The 21,708-nt window shown below is 35.9% G+C and overlaps 1 protein-coding gene and 1 long non-coding RNA gene across 3 annotated transcripts; both read left to right on the forward strand.

Annotated features, from left to right (window-relative positions):
- Window positions 1-482: 482 nt before the first annotated feature.
- LOC128294063 (uncharacterized) lies at window positions 483-10,454 on the forward strand. Its single transcript, XR_008284267.1, has 3 exons — window positions 483-606; window positions 1,525-1,566; window positions 10,241-10,454. It is a non-coding gene; the product is annotated as an uncharacterized LOC128294063 (long non-coding RNA).
- A 9,819-nt stretch (window positions 10,455-20,273) lies between these two features.
- On the forward strand, window positions 20,274-21,665 carry LOC128294061 (receptor-like protein 56). 2 transcript variants are annotated; one of them, XM_053029775.1, is made up of 3 exons: window positions 20,274-20,902; window positions 21,149-21,307; window positions 21,392-21,665. In XM_053029775.1, the coding sequence occupies exons 1-3, from the start codon at window positions 20,524-20,526 to the stop codon at window positions 21,562-21,564; spliced, it is 711 nt and encodes a 236-aa protein (XP_052885735.1). In that variant the 5' UTR covers window positions 20,274-20,523; the 3' UTR covers window positions 21,565-21,665. The 2 variants fall into 2 exon arrangements, with proteins under 2 accessions (XP_052885735.1, XP_052885734.1); XM_053029774.1 differs by having other exon boundaries at window positions 21,149-21,665.
- Window positions 21,666-21,708: the final 43 nt, after the last annotated feature.

Genomic DNA, 21,708 nt, shown 5'->3' on the forward strand with positions numbered 1-21,708 from the left:
GGGGTTTATGTATTTAGGTTTGTAACGCCCCAATTTTCGGGAATTCTGTGAATGTTGACAAAATTTCATGCTTTGATTTTGTCATTTGTGAGTGAAATTATGAAATAGGACTTATGTGAAAATGTTTGAAAATGCTATAGGCTAAATTGAAGTGGCCAAATAAATAGGAGTGCAAAATAGGAGGATTTGCATGATAAACCTCCCATTTTACATGAAGTGTCCAACCATCATGTTGTTGTAGACAAAATGTACACTTGATATCCATAATTTATGGTACAAATTGATACAAATTGATAATAGGTTAGGTAAATGTTCCATGATAATGGGTTAGGTAAATGTTTCATGATAATATGTTAGGTAAATATTCCATGATAATGGGTTAGGTAAATGTTTCATGATAATGGGTTAGGTAAATGTTTCATGATAAGAATATCATGTCTTTTGTATTAAAGAATTAAATGGATGAAATATGAAGTTTTATTAAAAGAAAAGGGTGAAAAGAACAAAGTTTTGTCCATCTTTGTTCATCATAGCTGAAAGTTAGAGAAGAGAAAGGAGAGGAGAAAGCTCTTGAGTATTCGGTCATTAGGAGGAGGAAAATTGAAGGTAAGTTCTTGGTACCTTGCTTCTATTTTGAGGTTCATGAGTTCTTCTTGATTCTACCTTAACTCTTGAAGTATATTTTGATTTTTAGTTGTGTTGTGAGCATTTAGTCATGAATTAAAATGAAGGAAATGGTTGTTGTTTCATGTTCTTTTGATGAAAAATGGAAGATAGGTGAAGTTGAGCCAAACAAATGAACATGCATGTGCCTTAGATGCTAAAGGAAAAATCGGCTAACATGTTGTGCTTTAAAATGATGAAATGGAGATTATACTTAAGTAAAAATCATAGATATGTGATGATTGATTGGTGATATACATGTTTAAATAACATGCATGCAAGATAGGTGTATGAAAGAGTGATTTGGTAATAAATCTGCTTGGGACAGCAGCAGTAACGTGACTTTGGAAAATCACCATAAATTGTGGGAGATGAATTAGAAGCTGAATAAATTATGTACTTAAAGCTTATTGAGTCTAGTTTCTAATGAAATAAACAAGAACATATTTTGAATTCTGTACAATGAGAAATTTGATTCGTAATGAAGAGTGGTCAGATTAGTCAAACAGTGAAACATGGGAAACTTTGAGAAAATTCTGGTATTGATTGGATAAACCAAAAATTCTGAAAATTTTATGGATAGAAGATATATGAGTCTATTTTCAGGGAAAATTAACGGAACTTGATTTGGAGTTTCGTAGCTCCAGTTATAAATAATTTAGTGACTGTTGCTCAGGAAGACAGCTTGCAGTAAAATTATGATTATGTGGTAAACATTGACAAAAATTTGTTAATGAGTTGCTTATTGATTTCTTATAAGCTTACTATGATCTGTAGGTGTGGTTGGCCAAATATGGTATGAGGTTAATATGTAGTTCGTGTTTGAATAGTTAGATTAACGTGTTAGTAATCCAATTGTAGGCAGTTCGTGTGTGGATCTCGTCAGCATATCGTCGCAAACAGGTGTGTAACTAACACCCTCTTTCTTAGTCTAGATCGGCAAAAGCCGAAAAGCCGAAATGCCGAAAACTGGTATTTTGTAGATTTGCGAAAAGTCACGAATGCTCGTGAGGAAAATCGATTAATGTTTTTGGTAAGCTGCAATGTTTGGACTGCAAAGTGCATGATTTCTATGCCCTCGATATTTTTGGGCTTAACGGGCCAAAATTGGAATGATGGGCCAACGGGCCCAATTTGGTAAGAACCCTCGGTACGTGATTCTGTTAGTACGTGAAAAGTAGGAATATGCATGAAAACCCTAAAATAGATAAATTCTGAAATACCTTTAAAAGTGGAAAATTTACGCTTTACCCTAGTAGATAAATTACCAAAAATACCCCTAGGGTTAAATTGACCTAAATGCATGTTTGATTTGTTGTTATTTATGCATGCCATGTTGTTATTATCGATGCATGGGACTGGGATATTGATGGAGGAAGTCTGAAAGTGGCTTGTCCACGTCTTGGAGGCTTTGCCTCAATTCTTCGAATCGAGCAAAGCAAGGTACAAGAATCGTGGAGTGTTAAATGGGTGGGTTGAGCTATTCCCACATGGAGTGTATGGCTGGTACGGGTGGAGTGTAGTGGTTGGTGGGTTGAGTAGTCTCCACAAATGGGCTTGCATATGTTTCTTGATGTTGCATGTATTTTGAAATGGGCCTATGGGCCATCATTATTATCTGAATAAGGGCTAAGGCCCGGTTTATTATGTCTGAAAGGGCTTTGGCCCAGTATCACTATTACCCAAATGGGCTTGCATATGTTATGGATGTTGCATGTATTTTGAAATGGGCCTATGGGCCATCTTATTATCTGAATAAGGGCTAAGGCCCGGTTATTATAATCTGAAAAGGGCTCGCCCAATACCACTGTTACTGAATGGGCTTAGGCCCAATGGGCTTGAGTGACTTGGACTTTGAATGGGTTTTCCTTACACACCGAGTTCCCCAAACTCACCCTTTTATTTTCATCCACGCAGAAATCCCCAACCATAGTGGGCTTGGAGTCGTGAGGGAATTCGAGTGGCCACCCGCTCGAAAGTTTGATTTTCTTCGGTGAATGGACATCCTTTTATTTACATTTGAAGTTTTGGGCTTTTAAATGTAATAAGGCCGCTTAATTATTTTGATGGTTTTAATATGTATTACTAAGATAGGTAATACTTATATTTAACTGTTGAAACTGGATAGCTTTAGGCGCGTTTTCAAAAACAACAGTTGATTTCAAAATAACACGACAACAAGCAAAGCTTCCGCAATGAAAGTATTTTTCCAAAATTAATCACTTTTCCTAAAATGACTTAATCAAATCGGTTTTCCTAGAAATATCCATGACATTAAGGTGTGGCAATGGCGGTATGCATGTCTAGGATTGGATCCGAAGGAGCTTGGTATTAGCGGTCCGATGGACTCACCACCTCTTTTCGGTTTCCTACCGGTGCATAGCTTCCATTCACTTTAACCCTTAATGAATTAATCTTTTGAACATCAAGTACGATTTTCCGGACTTAGAAAGAAATTTTTTTACGTTTTGATGTGGCATGCGGATCCGCCATAACTTCAGGCGAGTTTGGGGTGCTACAAGGTTATTGGGCTGATAGGTTAGTTGGGTTTAACTGTAATGGGTTTAGGGTAAAATTGGGCTATAACATTCACGTATATATGAGATTTGTAAATCCATTATGTTTTAAAATTATATTTTATTATACATTCTTATTATCATTATTTTTATAGCTTACACATAATCTAAAATTTTCTTTATTACATGCAAATTGTTAATTTTAGACTAAAATCCTTTAATACTTTACATATCATTCGATTTGAAAATGTTCATCCTATAACATATATTTTAGAGATCGTGTGTATACACCTTTAGTTTGCTCTTACAAATGGTTTTAAATTTATCAATTTATATATCGTGTAATTTATGTATTCATTTATTCGTCATTATTTTAAAATCATTTCATATCACGTTGGCTTCTAAGTGTTATCCTTTTTTATGCATTGCATTGATTGTTTTATATCATGTTATTTACATTATTGTGGTTCATTATTGTTGCATATTATTTATTCAGTTTATTGTTATATCAATTGCTCCATCCATGTTTAGAAGTCTGATTACATTCGTCTTAGATTAGCCTTGCTTGATTATTAGTTTGTTAATTGCCATTGTATCATATGTGTGTATTACCCCATATCATGTTTTTTTACTCGGTTTATGAAATTCACTCGATTTATGAAATTCGGTTTTATAAGGTCCAAATCTTTAAGACTAATTCCGTTTTGTTTCAAATCGAATTAATACGTTTTAAGCTAGTTTTATAATTATTCATTTAAAAATTCTTTAAAACGAATGCGAGATTTGATATTTGGCAATTCGCGGAATCGTGCCCTAACGTGTTGGGTTGCAATTTCTCGTTTGCTCAAAATAATCAAATATCCCTTCAAAATTTCACTCAGGTCTTCTAAAAATCCTTTAAAACGAAGGCAATACTTGGTGTTTGACAATTCGGGAATCATGCCCTATCGTGCTAGGTTGTGATTTCTCGTTTGTTCAAAACAATCGAATATTCCTTTAGGTTTTCACTCATGTTTTTTAAGAAAACCCTTTAAAACAAATGCAATGTTCGATGTTTGGCAATTCGAGAATCGTGCCCTATCGTGCTGGGTTGCGCTTTTTCATTTGTTCGAAACGCTAGAAGATCCCTTCGAAATTTCACTCACGTTTTCTAAAAACTCTTTAAAGCGAAAGAAATGTTCGGTGTTTGGCAATTCGGGGAATAGTGCCCTATCGTGCTGGGTTGCAATCTCCCGTTTGTTCAAAATAATCGAATATCTCTTCGGAATTTCACTCGTATTTTCTAAGGTGAGACAATGGTCAATGTTTGGAAATTCGAGAAATCGTACCCTACTGTGCTGGGTTTTGGTTTTTCGTTGGACTAAATAGTTGAGCATCCTTTTGTGATTTTCGAACTATAAATTTTCGGACGTCGAAACAAGAAGATTTTTTACAACCAACTCGGGTTATTCAAATGTTATTAAAAAAGAACCACATTTCAAAAACATTTTTAATTTTAGACATGAGGACAGTATTTAATCGATTTGGTACCAATTTTGGGCATAGTGAGGGTGCTAATCCTTCCTCATACGTAACCGACTCCCGAGCCCGTTTTCTCATATTTTCGTATACCAGAATCATTGTTTTAGTAAACCAAAAATGTTTTATTAAAATAACCAAATTCTTAGGTGACCCGATCACACCAAAACAAAAAGATCGGTGGCGACTCCATATTTCTGTTTTTCAAAAGTCGATTCCCCCGTTTTCATTAAGCAGACGGAAAAGAAAAAAGAGACATGCTAAAACTCTTAGCAGATGAAAAAATTTATTAATTCAAAATAGATTTAAGATATTGTCAGATGTCTTTAACTTTTCTTTTTAAGTTTTAAGAAAAATATTTGGTATATTGTTGTTGAAATTTGAAAACATCACAAAAATAGTTGGGGTGATGACAAGTGAATGTAGGATATAGTAAAAAATATATAATAGAAATGAGTAGAGCTGTCCAAAGATGGGGCTACTTACCCAAGCCTAAAGACCCTCCCCAAATATGAGTGAGCTAAAAGAAGAATATAAAACCCCAAAAATGAGATTCCATAAAAAATTAGGCTTATATTGTATTTAGACTGAATTTTGAACAGAATTTTTTAAATTTAAACCTACGCGATCTATACTATATTTAAATATAATATTTCTATTTAAAAATTTAAATATATAATCTAAATCTAACCCAAATTCAAGCATTATCAAACTCAAACTCAAAATTCAAATTCAATCCTTAATAAATAATACCCAAACTAACTCTAAAACCTATTTTTTACAAAACCCTAAAGTACTATCTTGCCATACCTTTTGTTGCCATCAAATATTTCGTGCTCCCATTTCTATTCTGTCATTCAAGCATCAAGCGATTATTTTTTTTAGTTAAATTACATTAAAAAAATTCAGATTTATTATATTATTTTTAGTTAATTGTTATTAAATGAAAAAAAATTATTTCAAAATATTACATCAATAAATTTAATTAAAATTTTTAACAATGTTGACAATTTGACCTGAATTTTGAAATATAAAAATAGAAGGGACTAAATTTTGAAATTATGAAAAGTATAGAAACCTATGACATATTTAGCCTTTAAACAATTTTGTTGCTTTTGCATTATACCTAATTTTTAAAAGTGAATTGTGTTTGTTATGATTATTTAATAGACAAAAATATAATGTGAAATTGTGATAAATAGAACCAATCAACTTCTTATTTGTCAAAATTGTTACTCTCAAGTAGGGATGTAATTCTACAACTTTCTCAATATGGGTATTTATTAGGTATTTAATCATTTTAAACTTTTTTTTCACTTATTTGTAATATTATATTTTCGTATTTATGTTTGAATTTATGACCGATATGAATATCGTAAACATAAAGTAAAACTATATTGTATGTTTAATACGTTAAAAATGTATTAATTGTTATTTGAAAATTTTCTATTAAAATTGACTCAAAAAATTTCTATTAAAATGTTTGAATTGATAATTTAATATATTTTAATTATATCTAATAATTCAAATAAAAATATTGTTTTATATTAATCACTGTGATTGAAAGTACAATATTTAAAAATAACTAAATATTAAACACGTAAAATCACATGTAAATATTAAAGCTTGGAGAAATGTAGATCATTTAAGCCACCAATTGGGAAAATAAAAATAATTATCTTTTCTTTTAAATAAATTTTTAAAAATATTTCATCAATAAAATAACTTAGGAGTCCATTTAAGATAAACAAAATATAATATATTTGGTACAATAAGAAATAAAAAGTTTAAATAAGTAATTCAAATTTTATAAAAGGAAAATTATTTGATACACCACTAGTGAAGTGTAACGCCCCAATTTTTGGGAATTCTGTGAATGTTGGCATAGGTTTAATTATGTTTGTGGGCCTCTAGAAGGCCCAAGCTTAAGATAGAACCGGTAATTTTAGTTAATTTTGTTCCATAAGAAAAAGGAGTGAAATTATGAAATAGGACTTATGTGAAAATGTTTGAAAATGCTATAGGCTAAATTGAGGTGGCCAAATAAATAGGAGTGCAAAATAGGAGGATTTGCATGACAAACCTCCCATTTACATGAAGTGGCTAGCCATCATGTTGTTGTAGACAATATGAGTACTTGATATCCATAATTTATGGTACAAATTGATACAAATTGATAATGGGTTAGGTAAATGTTCCATGATAATGGATTAGGTAAATATTCCATGATAATGGGTTAGGTAAATGTTTCATGATAATGGTTTAGGTAAATGTTTCATGATAAGAAATTCATGTCTTTTGTATTAAAGAATTAAATGGATGAAATATGAAGTTTTATTAAAAGAAAAAGGGGTGAAAAGAACAAAGTTTTGTCCATCTTTGTTCATCCTAGCCTAAAGTTAGAGAAGAGAAAGGAGAGGAGAAAGCTCTTAAATGTTCGGTCACTTGGGGAAGAAAATTGAAGGTAAGTTCATGGTAGTTTGCTTCTATCTTGATGTTCATGAGTTCTTCTTTATTCTATCTTAACTCTTGAAGCATATTTTGATTTTTAGTTGTGTTGTGAGCATTTAGTCATGAATTAAAATGAAGGAAATGGTTGTTGTTTCATGTTCTTTTGATGAAAAATGGAAGATAGGTGAAGTTGAGCCAAACAAATGAGCATGCATGTGCCTTAGATGCTAAAGGAAAAAATCGGCTAACATGTTGTGCTTTAAAATGATGAAATGGAGATTATGCTTAAGTAAAAATCATAGATATGTGATGATTGATTGGTGATATACATGTTTAAATAACATGCATGCAAGATAGGTGTATGAAAGAGTGATTTGGTAATAAATCTGCTTGGGACAGCAGCAGTAACGTGACTTTGGAAAATCACCATAAATTGTGAGAGATGAATTAGAAGCTTAATAAATTATGTAATTAAAGCTTAATGAGTCTAGTTTCAAATGGAATAAACGAGAACATATTTTGAATTCTGTACAATGAGAAATTTGATTCGTAATGAAGTGTGGTCAGATTAGTCAAACAGTGAAACATGGGAAACTTTGATAAAAATCTGGTATTGATTGGCTAAACCAAAAATTCTGAAAATTTTATGGATAGAAGATATATGAGTCTATTTTCAAGGAAAATTAACGGAACTTGATTTGGAGTTTTGTAGCTCCAGTTATAAATAATTTAGTGACTATTGCTCAGGAAGACAGCTTGCAGTGAAATTATGATTATGTGGTAAACATTGACAAAAATTTGTTAATGAGTTGCTTATTGATTTCTTATAAGCTTACTATGATCTGTAGGTGTGGTTGGCGAATATTGTAAGGGGTTAATCGTAGTTTGTATTTGAATAGTTAGATTAACGTGTTAGTAATCCAATTGTAGGCGGTTCGTGTGTGGATCTCGTCGACATATAAATCATAAAATTGTGTAACTAACACCCTCTTTCTTAGTCTAGATCGGCAAAAGCCGAAAAGCCGAAATGCCGAAAACTGGTATTTTGTAGATTTGCGAGTGTGCGAATGCTCGTGAGGTAAATCGATTAATGTTTTTAGTAAGCTGCAATGTTTGGACTGCAAAGTGCATGATTTCTATGCCCTCGATATTTTTGGGCTTAATGGGCCAAAATTGGAATGATGGGCCAATGGCCCAATTTGGTAAGAACCCTCGATGCGTGATTACTGTTAGTACGTGAAAAGTAGGAATATGCATGAAAAACCCTAAAATAGATAAATTACTGAAATACCTTTAAAAGTGGAAAATTTACGTTTACCCCTAGTAGATAAATTACCAAAATACCCCTAGGGTTAAATTGACTTAAATGCATGTTTGATTTGTTGTTATTTCTTGCATGCCATGTTGTTATTATCGATGTATGGGATTGGGATATTGACGGAGGAAGTACTGAAAGTGGCTTGTCCACGTACTAGAGGCTTTACCTCAATTTATTGATAATGCTGAGCAAAGCAAGGCAAGCTTCATGGAGTGTTGGGTGGGTGGGTTGAGTTGTTCCCCACATGGAGTGTATGGCTGGTGCAGGTGGAGTGTAGTGGTTGGTGGGTTGAGTAGTCTCCCCAAATGGGCTTGCATATGTTTATTGAAGTTGCATGTATTTTGAAATGGGCCTATGGGCCATACTGTTATCTGAATAAGGGGCTAAGGCCCAGTTTATTGTAATCTAAAAAGGGCTTTGGCCCAATATCACTTATACCCAAATGGGCTTGCATATGTTATTGATGTTGCATGTATTTTGAAATGGGCCTATGGGCCATCTTTATTATCTGGATAAGGGCTAAGGCCCGGTTTATTATGTCTGAAAAGGGCTCGGCCCGATACCACTATTACTGAATGGGCTTAGGTCCAATGGGCTTGGTGACTTGGACTTTGAATGGGTTTTCCTTACACACGAGTTTCCCCAAACTCACCCCTTTTATTTTCATCCACGCAGAAATCCCCAACCATAGTGGGCTTGGAGCTATGAGGGAATTCGGAGTGGCCACCCGTTCTGAAAGTTTGATTTTCTTCTGGTGAACTGGACATCCTTTTAATTACGTTTGAGGTTTTGGGCTTTTAAATGTAATAAGGCCGCTTATTTATTTTTTATGGTTTTTAATATGTATTACTAAGATAGGTAATACTTATTTTAACTGTTGAAATTAGATAGCTTTAGGGCGCGTTTTCAAAAACAACAGTTGATTTCAAAATAACACGACAACAAGCAAAGCTTCCGCAATAAAAGTATTTTCCAAAATTAATCACTTTTCCTAAAAATGACTTAATCGAATCGGTTTCCTAGAAATATCCATGACGTTAAGGTGTGGCAATGGCGGTATGCATGTCTAGGATTGGATCCGAAGGAGGTTGGTACTTAGCGATCGATGGACTCACCACCTCTTTTCCGGTTTCCTACAGGTGCACTGACTTCCATTCACTTTAACCCTTAATGAATTAATCTTTTGAACATCAAGTACGATTTTCTAGACTTAGAATGGAAATTTTTTTACGTTTTGATGTGGCATGCCGGATCCGGCCATAACTTCTGGGCCGGGTTTGGGGTGCTACATTTAGTGGTATCAGAGCCTAGGTTACAACAACTCGGCTATGGATCGGGTCTAAAAAGGGTTTTCAAAACTTTATGCCAAAAAAAAAAACTGACTTTTGAAAATAAATTTTCTGTTTAAAGGAGATAATCTCCGAACTTAATTTTTTACACAAATATTTAGAAAATGGATTTCAAAAGTCTAAATCTTTTGAGTTTATCTGGCCGATGAGGTGGCATCTTGAATCCCGGCACCAAGGTTGTAAGTACTATTACATTTTATATCTTGAATCTGTCTTGTAGTTAGTACTAAACCTTAGAGATAGTACTATAGATAATATAGCATAAAGGCTCTGGCCGAGGCCGTAGGGTAAACTAAGCCCGAGGAAACTGAGATAGTAGCTAAACTGTGGTTACGCGAGAACAACATTGAAACCTTATCTGTTCATAAGATATTCTATAATAAACAGTGGAAACCGTAAACTAACTGCATAAAATTCGTAATCAGATAAATCGATATGAGTACGAGAGCTACTCGGGGAAGAGGCCGTGGTCGAGGCCGTGGTCGAAGCCGAGGTAGTACTCAAGCCGGATCTTCGTCTTCTGAACACATACCCGCTGGAGTAGCACGACCACCACCGGTGGATGAGAATGGGCCGTATGATCGGGCCGCGGGGGATGGCGCTCTGTCCCAGGCCATGTTAAGAGTTTTGGAAAGGGTGGCTGAAGCTAATATCGGGCCCATGAATAAGGGTCCATTTACGGCGACTCAAGACCAACGGAGCGGAAGTTTTAGGGTGTATCTGGAGTAGCCCCAAATGTGGTAATCTTGGTGGAAGCCACGGAGCGGATTATGGATGACTTGGACCGCTCGATGAGAGCAAAAGTTAAAAAGCGATATCCTTACTACGGGATGAGGCGTGTCGGTGGTGGATCACTTGTGAGAGAGGTACCCAGTGAGAGGGTAACACAGGAGTTATTTAAGCGATCCTTCAAGGCGAAGTATGTCGAGCTAGCTATGTGGATCTTGTGAAGGAAGGAATTCTGAACGACCGGGGTGGTAAGACCGTTCTTGAATATGAGGCGAGTTTACGCGATTGAGCCAGTATGCTAATGGTATTGTCTCTACCGAATCTGAAGCGCGATGTTAAGCTTTGAGGATGGCCTCGGGGATGAGCTAAGGGTGCTCATAGCTCCATAAAGAGAGCGCGATTTTCTTTGCTTGATAGAAAAGGCTAAGATAGCCAAGAGGTGAAGCAAGTTGAGCGAGGAACCGTGACGAGGATCGAAATTGATTCGGAGAGATCTTTGGACCAACTGGTGCCGCAAACCGGAATGTTAAGAGAGCTAGGATGGAAAAACCATTCGGCGGTTCCGGTGAATCTTGTTAGACCACAAGCTTGTGGAGATTGTGGTAGAATGCATTTGGGGAATGTTGGAAGCGTTACGGGCTTGTCTTCGTTGTGGATCAAAGGAACATAAGATCGGGGATTGTCCTAAGAGGCCATTCAGGCTCAAGTGGTTGAACAAAGGGTCATGCAACCCGGTACAAACAATGCGAGGTGGACCGTCGCCGTTGAGAGGTCATGGCGAGGTCGCGTGGCAATGGCCATGGGCGTGGGGCACACAGCAAGGGTACTATTAACACCGAGGCTCGTCGGCCACTTTGGTATATCTTTGCTCGTCGCCGCATGAGGAGGTGGCCTTTTGACGTCATAAGCGGTATGTTTTTTATTTTTAGCATGCCGTATACTGCCTTGGTGGATGTTGGATCTACTCATTCCTATGTTGCATGTGCCATATCTGGGTCGTTGGGTGTGCACTCTGAGGAGATTGTGAGTGGGGTATCTGTACTAAGTCCTTTGGGTCACTCGGTTAGGGTAGACAAACTGTATAGGGATGTACCCTTAGAAACTCAAGGTAAGATTTTCCCTGGAGATCTGATAGAGTTACCATTCGGAGAGTTTGATCTCATTTTGGGAATGGATTGGCTTGTTAAGCATAACGCGACTCTGGATTGTGCCGCTAAACGAATGGTGTTAAGGACCACAAAGGATGAGGAGGTTATGGTGATAGGTGAGCGAAGGGATTATTTGTCCAATGTGGTGTCGGCATTAAGAGCCAAAAGTGGATTCGGAAGGTTGTGAGGTTTATTTGGCATTTGTAAGTCAGTCAGAAGAGGAGGGACTGACAGTGGATAAGGTTAGGACCGTAAAGGAGTTCCAAGATGTTTTTCCGGAGGAGCTTCCAGGATTACCTCCGAACCGAGAAGTTGAGTTTGGAATAGATTTGTTGCCTGGAATGGCGTCTGTATCCATCGCACCGTATAGAATGGCACCGAAGGAGTTAGTGGAGTTAAAGGCTCAAATTCAAGAGTTGTTGGATAGGGGCTTCATTAGGCCAAGCGTATCTCCATGGGGAGCACCAGTGCTATTTGTGAAGAAAAAGGACGGGACAATACGCATGTGTATCGATTACCGCCAGTTGAACAAACTGACGATGTAGAAGCCCAAATTGCCCGGGCCCAATTATATGAAAACCCAACCAAACCTCTAAACCCACTAAAACCCTTAACCCATGACCCATTTACATCTACCCAAACCCAATTCAAAAGCCCATTAAGCCCCCCCAAAAAAACCTAACCCAAAAAAAAAACAAAGAAAAAAAAAAGAAAAAGAAAAACCTACCCCAAAAAAACCTAACCCAAAAAAAAAAAAGAAGAAAAAGAAAAACCTAACAAAAAAGATAAAAAACCTAGCCACCTAACCACTTTCCCACTTGCCCCATTTTTCCTCCCATTGTCTACCACCACCACCTACAAAATAGAAAAAAAAAAAGAAAATCATGTAAAAGATGGCTATAAAAGCCATTCAAAAATCATGTAAAAAAAAAGGAGGGGGATTTTACAAAAGATTGAAAAAAAAGAGAGACAAACACAAAAATCCTTCAAATTTTGAACACAAAAGAAACATCAATAAAAGGTTGCATTTTTCTTTTTTCCTCTTCTTTCGAATCTTTTTCTTTCTTTTTTTTGTGTTGTTTTTTCTTTCTTTATATATACATATATTGTTAAAAAATTTACCTTTTTTACCACCACCACGGTGGCAGGCGGTGGTCGTGACGACGGCGGCTGACCGACGATCGACCGTGTGACCCCCCCTTTGGCGGATTTCTTTCCCCCTCCTTCTCTCTTCTTTCCACCTTTTTTTTAGGTATTTTATATATATTATGTATATATTTTTAATGCCATTAGTTATATATTTCTTATGTATTTATTATTACCAAATATGTCATTTTTCCTATTTTATTATTAGTACATGATTTGTTTTTATTTTGTAAATATCATTATTATTGTTATTCTAATATTCTAGTATTCCATGTTAATATTTTTCATTAATGATATAATTTTTTTTCGTCCTTTATCTATTTTAATTTCTCACTTTAGGAATATTTTTCTCATGTTTTAATTAATTTCAAAAATAAGGCAATGTACCGATTTAATATTAAGCTATCGATTTCATCGCTATGTTGGGTGAAATTAAATTGGCTTGTGTTAAAAAACGGGACACCCTTTCTAAAAAAATCGAAAACTAAAAATTCTCATTTTTCAATCGGATCACGATTAAATATTATATTGAACTCGTATTTTTGAAAATCAAGTCAACACATGTTTATGAGATACCAATTTTGGGCGTCGCGAGGGTGCTAATACCTTCCTCGCGCGTAACTGACTCCCGAACCCCAATTTTTCTCTGGACTTTTGACGTAGACCTAAATTCGGCCCTCATTTTTGTGCAAGAATAAGTTTTCTTTTTCTAAAAAAGGATGGTTTATTAGGTGTCCGGTCACACCTAGAAAAAAGATCGATGGCGACTCCCTTTTTTAATAAAATCGAAAGTTGGTTTTCAAATGTTTAATAAATCACCACAATTAGCGACCAAGCGAAACTAAATTTTTTTTTACGTCGCTACAGACGATAAAGAACAAATACCCTCTGCCAAGGATTGATGATTTATTTGACCAACTTAGAGGAGCTTCGGTATTTTCCAAGATTGACCTTCGATCTGGATACCATCAGTTAAGGGTAAAGGAAGTGGATATTCATAAGACAGCATTCAGGACTCGATATGGTCATTACGAGTTTACGGTTATGCCGTTTGGGTTGTGAACGCACTGCCGCTTTCATGGATCTAATGAATCGAGTGTTCCAACCTTACTTGGGTGATTCGTGGTAGTTTTCATCGATGATATTCTGGTATACTCGGAAACCGAGGAGAAACATGAGGAGCATCTACGTATTGTGCTGCAAGTGCTGAGAGAGAAGGAACTGTATGCAAAGTTTAGTAAGTGTGAATTTTGGTTGCGAGAAGTGGCTTTTCTAGGTCATGTGGTTTCTGCTGAAGGAATTAGAGTGGATCCTCAAAAAATTGAGGCAGTTCTGGGATGGAAGCCACCAAAATTAGTATCGGAAATTCGGAGTTTTCTGGGTTTGGCAGGCTATTACCGAAGGTTTGTAGAAGGATTTTCTCGATTCTTTGCACCATTGATTAAATCATTAAGGAAAGGGTAGCATTTATCTGGTGAGAGTCGATAAAAGCTTTTGACCATTTGAAAAAGGTATTGGTGAAGCACCAGTGTTGATTCAACCGAGTGCAGGAAGGACTTCACTGTGTGTCAGCGATCGTCACATGTGGGGTTAGGATGTGTCTTGATGCAAGAGGGTAAGGTGGTCGCTATGCTTCCCGACGACTTAAGTCTCATGAAGCGAACTACCCTACGCACGACTTAGAGCTAGCGGCGGTGATCTTTGCGTTGAAAATCTGGAGACATTACTTATATGGAGAAAAGTGTATAATATACACGGACCATAAGAGCCTAAAGTATTTGTTAACTCGAAGGAGTTAAACCTTGAAACAACGAAGATGGGTAGAGTTGCTTAAGGATTCGATTGATCGATTGAGTACCATCCGGTAAGGCTAACGTGGTGGTGATGCGTTGAGTCGAAGGGTTGTTTCGATTTGAGAGCCTTGTTTGCACGTTTGAGTCTGCTTTGATGATGGAAGTCATTAGCGAAATTGCAAGTGAGGCCTATTTGACTGAACAAATTAAAAAAAAGCAGTTGAAGGATAACTCGTTGATTCTTGGTTTGACAAGTTGAGAAGGGTGAGAATGAGGATTTTGGACTAAATACTGAAGAAGTTTTATGCTTCCGAGGAAGAATTTGTGTTCCAAAGGACTCTGACTTGAGAAAGTCAATATTGAAGGAAGCTCATGGAGGACTTTGTGCCATGCATCCTGGAGGGAATAAGTTGTATCACGACTTGCGAGAACTGTCTTGGTGGCACGGTCTTAAACGAGAAGTAACGGAGTTCGTGGGAAATGTCGACATGCCGACAAGTGAAAGCTGAACATCAATTTCATACGGATTCTGCAACCGTGAAAATTCCATTGTGGAAGTGGGAGAGAGTCACTATGGACTTTGTGAGTGGGCTAACTTTGACACCCACCAAGAAAGATTCTGTGTGGGTAGTGGTGGATAGGTTAACAAAATCTGCCTATTCCATACCAGTTCGTACTGATTACTCCCTGCAAAAGTTGGCTAGGTTGTATGTAGCAGAGATAGTACGACTACATGGAGTGCCAGTGTCGATTATTTCTGACCGAGACCCTAGGTTTACATCTCGGTTCTAGAAGAAGTTGCAGGAGGCATTGGGTACCCGTTTGGATTTCAGTACTGCCTTTCACCCACAAACAGATGGACAGTCGGAGAGGGTTATTCAGATTTTGGAGGATATGTTAAGGGGTTGTATCATCAATTTTCGTGGGAGTTGGGAGGACTACTTGCCATTGGCGGACTTTGCATACAATAACACTACCAAGCAAGTATTGAGATGGTCGCATATGAGGCACTTTATGGGCGGAGATGTAAATGCGCCTACGTGTTGGACGAGTTGGGTGAGCGACAAGTGCTTGGACCGGAGTTGGTGGTAGATCTGAAAGTAAGGTTAAGTTGATAAGAGATCGATTAAAAGAGGCATCGATGAGATGAAGTCGTATCACGGACCTAAAGCGCAAAGAGATAGAGTTAGCGGTTGGGGATATGGTTTTTTAAAGGTTTCACCTTGGAAGAAGATCTTGAGATTCGACAAGAAAGGCAAATTGAGTCCGCGGTTTATAGGGCCTTATCGAGTTCTTAAGCGAGTAGGGTCGATGGCGTATCGATTAGAGTTACCACGAGTTAGACAGAATCCATGATGTTTTCATGTGTCTATGTTAAGACGATATCGATCGGATCCCTCACATGTTGTGCCGATGGAGGAGATTGAAGTAAGGACTGATTTGACCTTTGAGGAAGAGCCCATACAAATTTTAAATCGAGAGGTTAAAGTTCTAAGAAGGAAGTCGGTTCCGTTGGTAAAAATCTTGTATGGCGTAATCATGGGAGGAAGAAACTACTTGGGAATCGAAAGAGACTATCGTCAACAATACCCTCAACTATTTGGATCGAGTAAATTTGAGGCGAAATTTCTTTAAGGGGTAGAGTTGTAACGCCCCAATTTTTGGGAATTCGTGAATGTTGGCATAGGTTTAATTATGTTTGTGGGCCTCTAGAAGGCCCAAGCTTAAGATAGAACCGGTAATTTTAGTTAATTTTTGTTCCATAAGAAAAAGGGAGTGAAATTATGAAATAGGACTTATGTGAAAATGTTTGAAAATGCTATAGGCTAAATTGAGGTGGCCAAATAAATAGGAGTGCAAAATAGGAGGATTTGCATGACAAACCTCCCATTTACATGAAGTGGCTAGCCATCATGTTGTTGTAGACAATATGAGTACTTGATATCCATAATTTATGGTACAAATTGATACAAATTGATAATGGGTTAGGTAAATGTTCCATGATAATGGATTAGGTAAATATTCCATGATAATGGGTTAGGTAAATGTTTCATGATAATGGTTTAGGTAAATGTTTCATGATAAGAAATTCATGTCTTTTGTATTAAAGAATTAAATGGATGAAATATGAAGTTTTATTAAAAGAAAAGGGTGAAAAGAATAAAGTTTTGTCCATCTTTGTTCATCCTAGCCTAAAGTTAGAGAAGAGAAAGGAGAGGAGAAAGCTCTTAAATGTTCGGTCACTTGGGAAGAAAATTGAAGGTAAGTTCATGGTAGTTTGCTTCTATCTTGATGTTCATGAGTTCTTCTTGATTCTATCTTAACTCTTGAAGCATATTTTGATTTTTAGTTGTGTTGTGAGCATTTAGTCATGAATTAAAATGAAGGAAATGGTTGTTGTTTCATGTTCTTTTGATGAAAAATGGAAGATAGGTGAAGTTGAGCCAAACAAATGAGCATGCATGTGCCTTAGATGCTAAAGGGAAAAATCGGCTAACATGTTGTGCTTTAAAATGATGAAATGGAGATTATGCTTAAGTAAAAATCATAGATATGTGATGATTGATTGGTGATATACATGTTTAAATAACATGCATGCAAGATAGGTGTATGAAAGAGTGATTTGGTAATAAATCTGCTTGGGACAGCAGCAGTAACGTGACTTTGGAAAATCACCATAAATTGTGAGAGATGAATTAGAAGCTTAATAAATTATGTACAATGAGAACATATTTTGAATTCTGTACAATGAGAAATTTGATTCGTAATGAAGAGTGGTCAGATTAGTCAAACAGTGAAACATGGGAAACTTTGAGAAAAATCTGGTATTGATTGGCTAAACCAAAATTCTGAAAATTTTATGGATAGAAGATATATGAGTCTATTTTCAAGGAAAATTAACGGAACTTGATTTGGAGTTTCGTAGCTCAGTTATAAATAATTTAGTGACTGTTGCTCGGGAAGACAGCTTGCGGTGAAATTATGATTATGTGGTAAACATTGACAAAAATTTGTTAATGAGTTGCTTATTGATTTCTTATAAGCTTACTATGATCTGTAGGTGTGGTTGGCGAATATTGTAAGGGGTTAATCGTAGTTTGTATTTGAATAGTTAGATTAACGTGTTAGTAATCCAATTGTAGGCGGTTCGTGTGTGGATCTCGTCGAGATATAAATCATAAGCAATGTGTAACTAACACCCTCTTTCTTAGTCTAGATCGGTAAAAGCCGAAAAGCGAAATGCCGAAAACTGGTATTTTGTAGATTTGCGAGTGTGCGAATGCTCGTGAGGTAAATCGATTAATGTTTTTGGTAAGCTGCAATGTTTGGACTGCAAAGTGCATGATTTCTATGCCCTCGATATTTTTGGGCTTAATGGGCCAAAATTGGAATGATGGGCCAACGAGCCCAATTCGGTAAGAACCCTCGGTACGTGATTCTGTTAGTACGTGAAAAGTAGGAATATGCATGAAAAACCCTAAAATAGATAAATTCTATGAAATACCTTTAAAAGTGGAAAATTTATAGTTTTACCCCTAGTAGATAAATTACCGAAATACCCCTAGGGTTAAATTGACTTAAATGCATGTTTGACTGTTGTTATTTACTGCATGCCATGTTGTTATTATCTGATGCATGGGATTGGGATATTGACGGAGGAAGTATTGAAAGTGGCTTGTCCACGTACTAGAGGCTTTGCCTCAATTCTTTGATAAGCGAGCAGGCAAAGGCAAGCAATCGTGGAGTGTTAATTTGGGTGGGTTGAGCTATTCCCCACATGGAGTGTATGGCTGGTATGCGGGTGGAGTGTAGTGGTTGGTGGGTTGAGTAGTCTCCCAAATGGGCTTGCATATGTTTATTGATGTTGCATGTATTTTGAAATGGGCCTATGGGCCATACATTATCTGAATAAGGGCTAAGGCCCGGTTTATTATAATCTGAAAAGGGCTTTGGCCCATATCACTTATTACCCAAATGGGCTTGCATATGTTATTGATGTTGCATGTATTTTGAAATGGGCCTATGGGCCATACTATTATCTGAATAAGGGCTAAGGCCCGTTTATTATAATCTGAAAAGGGCTCGGCCCAAGACCACTTATTACTGAATGGGCTTAGGCCCAATGGGCTTGAGTGACTTGGACTTTGAATGGGTTTTCCTTACACACGAGTTTCCCAAACTCACCCCTTTTATTTTCATCCACGCAGAAATCCCCAACCATAGTGGGCTTGGAGCTATGAGGGAATTGGAGTGGCCACCGTTCTGAAAGTTTGATTTTCTTACGGTGAATGGACATCCTTTTAATTACGTTTGAGGTTTTGGGATTTTAAATGTAATAAGGCCGCTTATTTATTTTTATGGTTTTAATATGTATTACTAAGATAGGTAGTACTTATTTTAACTGTTGAAATTAGATAGCTTTAGGCGCGTTTTCAAAAACAACAGTTGATTTCAAAATAACACGACAACAAGCAAAGCTTCCGCAATGAAAGTATTTTCCAAAATTAATCATTTTCCTAAAATGACTTAATCGAATCGGTTTCTAGAAATATCCATGACGTTAAGGTGTGGCAATGGCGGTATGCATGTCTAGGATTGGATCCGAAGGAGGTTGGTATTAGCGATCCGATGGACTCACCACCTCTTTCCGGTTTCCCACAGTGCATGACTTCCATTCACTTTAACCCTTAATGAATTAATCTTTTGAACATCAAGTACGATTTTCTAGACTTAGAATGGAAATTTTTTTACGTTTTGATGTGGCATGCGGATCCGGCCATAACTTCTGGGCCGGGTTTGGGGTGCTACATGAAGTTTTAGACTCCACAAATCAATTAAAGGTTTGAAAAGTATATTATAGGGTATGGTAAAAATTAAAAAATTAATTATATAAAAAATATAACACTTGCCACACACTCAACCCGTTTATGGAGTCTAAAAATTGTGTATCAAATAATTATCCTTTATAAAATTTAATTTATAATTATATGATAAAAATTAATTTTTATTTAATAGATTTTAAATAAGAATTAATTCATAATTTTTAATATTAATTAAATAAAATAAATTGTAATTCCGGAGAAATGAAATGCAAAGACCCCAAAAGCTTAACTTTTTAACTTAGTTTAGACGTTTGTAATTTAAACAATCATTGTCAATTGGGGGGCTCCATAATCGTGAGAATCCAGCGTTTACTTTCAACTTTCCCTCTTATACATGGAATGCAAATGGTACCCACATCACTCTTCAACCAATTCACCGGACATACAACCACACATTCTTTTCGATGTTGCTTTGTCTGAAATCAATGGTTATAAATCCTTTCTACCTGCGGTTTTGCATTACAATTTCACAATCAAACATGTCCTTACCATGCTATCAGCTAAGTCAAGGTCTTCTCAATAATAATTCAAACTATCGAAACAAAAATCTACATTTTCCACCTTCAAATGAAACTTCATAAGAAAGTTACAATAAACAGGCATCATAAATAATATCCAACATAAATCATTTTAAAAATATATATTTATATATTTTATAATTATGTTGAGTATTGTATCAATAAAGTCTTTCTATTATTTTAAAGTTAAGCATTAATTATCAATTTAAATTTGATAGGAACATATTTAAACCCCGACGTATGTAGAGGATATTTGATACTAGTTTATCAATATTCTATCACATCCAAATTAATAGAGGAGAGAAATAAGAGGTTTCCATGAAAAATAATCAATAATAAAGTCGAAAAACAAAAAAGTATACCATTTAAGTGATGAGTGGACCCTTATGAATGAATTTCTTGGAAGCATGAGGGGGTTCTTCATTTAAGTTGTAGCATATAAAGCACAAGGGGTTGCAGCATTGGCTACAAATGCATAAAGTACTGCTGAGATGGAGTCAAAATGGTTAGCCATGGTTCTTGTAGTGTTATCGTTAGGTTCTGGGCTGTGTGATGGTTGCTTAGAGGAAGAAAGATTTGCTCTCTTCCAACTCAAACCTTTCTTTGAGTTCATTGATTATAAGTTTGAATTAGATCTAATCTATTATGATTACTTGGTGGATGAAATTAAAGAGAGTTCATCAAATTGTTGTGAGTGGGAAAGGGTTGAATGCAACCCAATAAGTGGACGAGTCACCCATCTTTTCCTTAACCATTCCAGCTACAAGAAGATACATTGGTATCTTAATGCCTCTTTGTTTCTTCCTTTTGAGGAAATACAGAACATTTATTTAAGTGGGAATTCTATAGCTGGTTGTGTTGTCAATCAAGGTTTATTACCTTTCAACTTTATCATGAGCATTTATTTATTTTTCTTATTTTGAATGTTAAAAAAATCATTTCAACTACTTGTTCGTTGTTGAAATGACATTTTATTATTGCATCAATTTATAATTTCGGTAAGGATTAAATTGAAATTTTACCAATTGAAATTTTACCATATCTTTTGGACCCAAGACCCTTGTCTGCCCACATTTTCTTTGATCTTAATTTACTATATTTCCTTGTTCCTTGTAGGTTTTGAAAGGTTGTCATTGAAATTGGACAAGTTGGAGAATCTTGACTTGAGTGAAAATCATTTCAACCATAGCATTTTAGCATCCTTAAGTGAACTTTCATCACTCAAGTCTTTAAATCTAGCTTACAATATATTCACAGGATTAAATCCTACCAATGGTAAAAGTATTAAATTGTATATGATGCAAAGCTTATCCAAGTTTAAAGTAGTTTTGACCCTTTTTTTAATATTATTGTTGATAGATATTGAGATGTTATCAAAGCTGAAAAATTTAGAAACTTTGGATTTATCTGGCAATAGTTTAAGAAATAACATCCTATCACAACTAGACGGTTTTGCCTCTTTAAAATCATTGCGTTTGGAGTATTGCGGACTAAAAGGAACCCTTGATATACAAGGCATGTTTCCTTTTTGAATATCATGCTTAATTTGATTAAAAAAATAGAAAGCTTACTAGTTAGTTGTTTTTATAAGGGTAAAGCAACATTTAGTCCTTGAATTTAGTAATTTTTTCTAACTTAGTCCATAAACTTTTTTGGTCCACATTAGTCCTAAAATT

Source organism: Gossypium arboreum, chromosome 6, assembly GCF_025698485.1.
Source record: "Gossypium arboreum isolate Shixiya-1 chromosome 6, ASM2569848v2, whole genome shotgun sequence".
NCBI classification, from domain to species: domain Eukaryota; kingdom Viridiplantae; phylum Streptophyta; class Magnoliopsida; order Malvales; family Malvaceae; genus Gossypium; species Gossypium arboreum.

Bases quoted from the DNA above. Each gene is read 5' to 3' on its own strand.
- LOC128294061 (XM_053029774.1), top strand. From the start codon at position 20,524: ATGGAGTCAAAATGGTTAGCCATGGTTCTTGTAGTGTTATCGTTAGGT. The intron at 20,903-21,148 runs GTTTATTACCTT...TGTTCCTTGTAG, and splicing joins TGGTTGTGTTGTCAATCAAG to GTTTTGAAAGGTTGTCATTG.